The 6,880-nt window shown below is 34.3% G+C and overlaps 1 protein-coding gene across 1 annotated transcript; it reads left to right on the forward strand.

The window, feature by feature from the left end:
- The first annotated feature begins 247 nt into the window (after positions 1–247).
- LOC110739517 (protein trichome birefringence-like 43) lies at positions 248–2,675 on the forward strand. Its single transcript, XM_021919963.1, has 4 exons — positions 248–1,253; positions 1,346–1,520; positions 1,622–1,806; positions 1,957–2,675. The coding sequence occupies exons 1-4, from the start codon at positions 802–804 to the stop codon at positions 2,468–2,470; spliced, it is 1,326 nt and encodes a 441-aa protein (XP_021775655.1). The 5' UTR covers positions 248–801; the 3' UTR covers positions 2,471–2,675.
- Positions 2,676–6,880: the final 4,205 nt, after the last annotated feature.

The following is a 6,880-nucleotide window of genomic DNA, read 5'->3' on the forward strand; positions in this document are numbered from 1 at the left end:
CCAGAAAAAAAAAAAAAAAAACCAAAAAACCAAACTTTTATTTAAAAAAAGCTAATTTTATTTTTTATAAATAAACCCATAAAAAATTATAAAAAAAAAACCCATAAAGTAAACCAAACAGGTTCAAAAGAAAATAAGCTATAAATAATTTCCTTCCAAGTAAATAATTTAGCTTGTTTTGGAATTAAAATTTATAATTAGCCGTTTTGATAAATACTTTTATAAAATTAGTCATGTTGGTAAAAAATCCTATTATTTACTTTTAAAAGGTTCGGACAATGTGACAAGAACGACAACGAATCTTAAGTTGAAAAGTACGAGTAACAAAGTAAAACGAGGCTGGATATTCAGCAACAAAGTCGGATAAGGGAGAATCTAATTAAGTTGCCGATCTGCAGCAAATTTATCTATTTCTAGTTTATTTACTGTAAAAAGAAAAAAAAAAAAAGGTGTACTGTACTAGAAAGCAGTAACGAATCAAACTTTTGTCTTGCCGTTTACTCTTCAAGTTCAATTAAAAAAAAAAAAAAAAAAAAAAAAAAAGCCGTTTTCAAGAGTAGTAGTTGCACAAACTTACATCCCAAATCTAATAAAATTATAAAAAAGTAGGTTGCCTAACATCTTTGATTTATGTCTTGAAATTACTAACTTAATCATATTTCACATGCTAATGCATATGCATGTGACTGTAGTTTACAAAGTTGACTGACTTAATTAGCTACTACTACATGTACAAAATATAATACCAACTACATTATAAACAGCTCATTAAGAGCTCAAAAGGATCTCCAACTTACAGTCATGGAGCTTGTTTCAACTGTTAATGATTCGTGGAAGTATTTCGCGGCTGGAAGCTTTGTTGGGTTCACCCTGCTGCTTCTGTTTGCCTATCAGGTGAACCCGTATACGAGTTTTATGGCTTCTCGGAATACTGTGGTTGAATTCGTCCCATTGGATGAAACTGATGCGACTGTTAGTGTGATCAAGCCTTTGGAGCATTTTAATATCACTGTTATTAGTCCGAAGAATGAGGTGAATTCGACAGTTGAAGATGTCGTCGAGCCAGCTGAGGAGGTTGATAAGGAATGTAACATGTTTGAAGGGAGGTGGGTGTATATGCCGGATGAAGATCCTGGATATGATTCAACTAGGTGTCCGTTTATTGAGGAGAAAATGAGTTGCAGGAAAAATGGGAGACCGGATTTCGAGTATGAGAGGTGGAGATGGGAAGCTAAGGGTTGTGACATACCATTGTAAGTTGTACAAAGTATTTATTTTATTAATGAAAGCTAAATTTTCATATAATTTGAATTATATGTTGAGGAATTTACTGTTATTTTGTTAGGTTCAATGGAACTGATATGCTAGAAAGATTGAGAAATAAGAGGGTGATTTTGGTAGGAGATTCGCTAAATCGAAACATGTGGATGTCTCTTGCTTGTCTTCTGTATTCCTCCATTCCTTCTTCTAGTGTTGAAGTGAGTGCAGAAAGTCCAGTTTATAAGTTTTTGAAAGCTAAGGTAAAAAGATCAGACTAATATGTTACATTAGGACAATAACTGAACATATTTTCTTTATTATATTGTTTAATGTAGCTATTTATTCTTGTTTTTTTATGCAGGATTATAATTGTACTGTTGAATTCTATTGGAGTCCATTTCTAGTGGAGTTTATTGAAAAACATGTAAGTGGTCACAAAGTTCTTGTGCTAGACAAGCTATCACCGAATTCGTTGCAATGGAAAGGAGCTGATGTTATGGTATTCAACTCCGGCCACTGGTGGCTTCACGGTGGCAAAATGAAATCGTAAGCAAGCTCAACTATGATCACATTAGTAAATATTGTGATTGAATCTACAATACCATTGTAAACATCGAGTTTTGAGAGGATATTGCAAGTATAGATATCCAAATATTTTAATGGGCTCATAAATAATGACAATCTTTTACTTTACAGGTGGGATTTGTTTGAATATGAGGGTAAGTTAGTAGAAGAGATGCCAATAGAGCTAGCATACGAACGAGCCATGACAACATGGTCAACATGGATCAACATCAACGTCGATTCCAACAATACATCAGTATATTTCCGAAGTCTATCAGCAGTGCACCACAGTTCAGACGATTGGTGCTACAATGCAACCCAACCTCTGGAGGAGGACTCAGTGAAGTCTGTCGCGCAAAGATCTGATGTACTCCTTCCGGTCATTAAGAAGGTGATAGAAGGGTTGAACAACAACATACAAGTGAAGTACATGAATATCACAAAATTGTCGCAATATAGAAGGGATGCACATCCTTCAATTTATAGGAGCAGTCAATGGAAAGTTATGATCAAAAAATTTGAGAATAGTCTAACAGGATATGCTGATTGTAGTCATTGGTGTCTTCCTGGATTGCCTGATACTTGGAATAGATTACTTTATGCTTCTCTGTTCTTTAATACTTCAGGGGGTAGAACTAGTCCTTAGAATTTTTTTTTTGGTTGACAATTTTTTTTTTTTGAACAGTTCTTGGATTAGGTGAGATGGAAAAGTTGGACAAAGGTTCAACTTTAACCTGTTTAGTGTTTACAATCTACAAAATAATACTTAATTTGTTCTTTTTATATATTTATATAATAAAAGTTGATACTGATTTGTTTATATCCCTTAAATAATTTTTGTGATTTATACATGACAAAAAAAAAAAAAAAAAAAAAAAAAAAAAACCTAAACATGTGAGAGTTGTTAGATTTGTGTTATGTGATTTTAGTCTATCAACTTTTATACATTGTATGTAGTTATTTTCTTCCTTTGAAAAATAAACTTTTATATTTCTTTTAGTTTTTGGAAAATTTTGTATGGTAACCCTTTATTTTGGAAAATTCTATTCGAAAGACACTTTTTTTTTTTTTTTTTTTTTTTTTTTTTTTTTTTTTTTGACATATCCTAAAGTGTTCTTACATAATTACATTGGTGCTTAAAGTGTGCTAAATTTATTTGAGGTTTCCATGGTCCTCAAAAAATCAAGGCGGTAACTCATCAAAATTTGAAAGGTGTTCTATGCTTCGAAAATCCTACGTATGGAGAGACTTTCGTGGCCAGCGCGTAACACCCCTACAACCATATGTCTACTAATTTTAGGCAATCAAAATACAAACATCTTTCTTCCCTATTTTGTGAATCGCTATGTTGCCAAACACAAAAATCCGAACATGAAACCATCAACACAGCCTAGCTTGAGAATGATGTCATAATTTCTAGCATGCATAACCCAAGTTGACCAAAAACTCTCTTCAAATACTTTATATTTAAAAAAAAAAAAACCCATAAAACTTTAATTCAAGAAATAAAAATAAGTTACATCAAAAATTCTAAATTGTAATTTCAACTACCAAATCATAAAAGTACCTAATTATTGTGATAAGCAATAGCATAAAGATCATAATCTAATGCATAACAAAGATTGTTACTTTATTACAAATTAAAAGAAATTTATCATCATATACTTCTAAACAAAATCCACAATGTTTCTCGCTTCAAAGATCGTAGAAACTGCAATCCCAAAACATATAACCTTAAAGTGCATCATCATATCAAAATTTGTGTCAATTTAATTTGAGACTTGTCTTCATCAAACTTTAATGAAGACAAGTCACATTATATTCCAAATTCAAGACTGCACTTTAATGCTCTAGACCATATTGATGCTTTGGTTCCTCGCCTGTCTGAGATTGATGACTCGACATGGAAGCGGGTCAATGCTATTGTCAAACAATGGGGATTTATGAGATGACTTAACGGATTTAGCTTACGCAATAATGAAGCTTGATGCTACATCATTCAAATTTTGGAAACGATTTAAAGAACTTTTCCACGACACAAGCATACCTGAGTAAGCTTTTTAGAGGAGAAATCCAATAATACTCGTCTAAAAAACTTTACAAATATGTTTGACTATTGCAAAAAGATCAAACTTCTTGCAGATACAACTTAATAATGTGAGGAATCTCGTCTCCAAACGCAAGATGGTTTTCAATTATTCACGGGCTTGCAAACGGTGAATACGATACCATTGCCGCTTTAACTTAGTACACATACCCGCTTTTTACATCTTATAAGGCTTGGTCGCAAATGTTATTAAAAGAGTCCAGAAAATCGAACCAGGAGGAGCATTCTCAACAGCCTTTAGTGGCGCAACATTCAATTTAATTCTACGCTGCAAACACCTCCCTGCACCTATGCAATTCGACCAGCAGTAGTGAGGCGCTGGTGGACATGGCAACATTGGCAAGTGCGGCCATGGTAGGGGTGCTAGTGGGAGTGGAGGTAAAGGCTGTGGGCTTAGTAATAATCCTACCCATGGTACCACGCAACATCAACACCAGCAACAGCACCAACCTTCCTAAGAATATGCATGGCCAACGATAGGCTTGGCCACCCTCATGGTAGCAACAATGTCAACCTGGGCAGTGGGCCTCACCTCCATGCCATTTTTTCATTATCCTAGGTTCCTTTTTCTAGGTCCACAAAGCAGTATTTTGATCGAGTTCTTGTTCATCACAACACCAAGCATACTTTGCCCCTGTTTAGTAACACGACCCAATCCTATCTCCAACAGATTTGGGCCAAGCTTATAGTACTATGAGTCTCCAACAGCCTGACAAAGGATGGTACATGGATACGAATGCTACCTCCCATCTTATAAACAATTTGGGTAACCTATCTAAAGTGTTTAATTTGAGCAATCCTCAATTTATTCTTACTGGTGATAGTAAATGCATTACAATTTAGGTCTATGGTACTACAACCACACCCCCATACCTTAACCCCCATTATTTGATCTTAAAAATGTCCTTTATGCACCTAACATTATCAAAAACTTAATATATGTACAGAAATTTGCTTGTGACAATTCTGTTTGTATTGAGTTTGATTTATTTATTTATTTTTCCAGTGAATGACCTACGTATGGGGATAATTCTCATGAGGTGCAAATGTGTAATAGTGTGGAAGAGCTCTATCCTTTTTCTTCAACTTCTGCTACAAGAGCACATCATCATCTCATCATAGTTACAATATCTCCTTCAACTTAGCACAATAGACTTGGCCATCTAGAGCATTTTTTATTTTTATTTTTAATTTCCTCAGAAAGAATAATTTCATTGCTTGTAATAAAAGACATGATACTCATTTTTGTTACTCATGCCCATTAGGAAAACATACTCGATCATCTTCCATTTAAGACTTCTTCTAGTATCACTTTCAATTATCTCCTTTGATATAATTCATGATGATTTATGGACTTCTCCAATTCGCAGTAAATTGGGTCATAAATATTACTTTGTGTTCCTTGATGATTTTTCGCATTTTCTTTGGGAACGGTGTTGCCTCTCAAATACAAGTCTCAAGTTCATTCTATTTTTCTACAATTAGAGCATATGTCAAAACTCAATTTGAACGAAATAATAAAACATTTCAAAGTGACAATGGCCACGCCGTGAATTCGATATTACATCTTTTCACAATTTTGTGCTATACTGATGGGATAAATTTTCCGTTATTCATATCCTCACACCTCCCCTTAGAACGGTAAAGCTGAGTGCTTCTTACGCACAATAAATAACATGGCCTGGACTATGTTTTTCCATATTTCCTTACCACCCTCTTTTGGGTCTATGTTGTCCCAATAGTGACTTATTATGTGAATATCTTACCCTGATAAGCCGTGTTTTGTCCATAATTGTTAGCTTATTTCTAGTTGTTTTTATTAGTTTAGCCTAGTATTTTAGTTCATTTTGGCTTAATTTGGTTTAGTTTCGATGATTCGATACTTTTATGGGAAGTTTCGTTGTTTTAGATGTATTTCAGGATTAACGGAGCTAATTTGGAGAGTTTATGAAGTCATGAGGCTAAACCGAGGCCCACAAACCTTCACGAAGCTCGTTGGTCAAAGAACGACTCATTTAGGCCCTTTTGGAGTGAGGCATGCCCATGCCCAGCCGAGGCACGTCCGTGCCTAAATCTCAGAAGTTGAAGAAGTTGTGTTCGATATGAGGCACGTCCGTGCCTGCTGCTACCATCAGATTTCATGTGAGGCACGTCCGTGCCCAAAATAGGCACGTTCGTGCCTGGATTCCAGAAGACTTGAAGTTTAACACTCGATGTGAGGCACGTCCGTGCCTCTTGTAGGCACGTCCGTGCCTCTTAGGAAGACTGCGCGATATATTTTTGTTGCGTTTTCTTATCTTTTTCGGAGTATAAATACTCTAGACTTTATATTTTTTCATTATTGAGTATTTTATTAGCATCTAGTTTTTATTATTAGACCTAGTTTTTTCTATTGTTTTTACATTGCTTTGTAATTTAAGATTCAAGATTCTACTTTTGCAATCTCCATTTATTTCAAGATTTGGTATTTTCTTTTCATCTCTTATTTCTTAATTATGTTTTCCTTGATTATTATTGTTATTGTTTCTTTCAATATGTGTGAGTAGTTTTCTTATTCCAAGATCTAGGGTAGCCCAATTATGATTGATGCATGATTTAATTCTTTAAATTCTCTAATAACTATTGCAATTATTTATGCTAAATTGATTGTGATTATGCCAATACTATATTAGAGATAATTAGTATTGTTATTATTCCATAGTTTTAATCACAACGAGAGTTGGGTTTTAACGGATTTGAGTAAATTAATTTAGGGTTTGAAATTCATCACGAGAGTAGTTGAATTGATAATTGGGAAGTGAAGTAAAGTGTTTAATGTCTCTAATTTGCATGATACCATGAAAATAGGCTTGATTGTGGGTTAGGGAAGCCATTGATACTCGAGAGAGGTCCTTGGTATTGATTAGGGTTTACTTTTCCCCATGTTAATTGGAATTGTATGTTAGGAGT

This window comes from Chenopodium quinoa, unplaced genomic scaffold (assembly GCF_001683475.1).
Source record: "Chenopodium quinoa cultivar QQ74 unplaced genomic scaffold, ASM168347v1, whole genome shotgun sequence".
NCBI classification, from domain to species: Eukaryota; Viridiplantae; Streptophyta; class Magnoliopsida; order Caryophyllales; family Amaranthaceae; genus Chenopodium; species Chenopodium quinoa.

Coding starts and splice junctions, on each gene's coding strand:
- LOC110739517 (XM_021919963.1), top strand. CDS start 802: ATGGAGCTTGTTTCAACTGTTAATGATTCGTGGAAGTATTTCGCGGCT. Junction 1,254..1,345: donor AAGGGTTGTGACATACCATT/GTAAGTTGTACA, acceptor TTATTTTGTTAG/GTTCAATGGAACTGATATGC. Junction 1,807..1,956: donor CACGGTGGCAAAATGAAATC/GTAAGCAAGCTC, acceptor TTTACTTTACAG/GTGGGATTTGTTTGAATATG.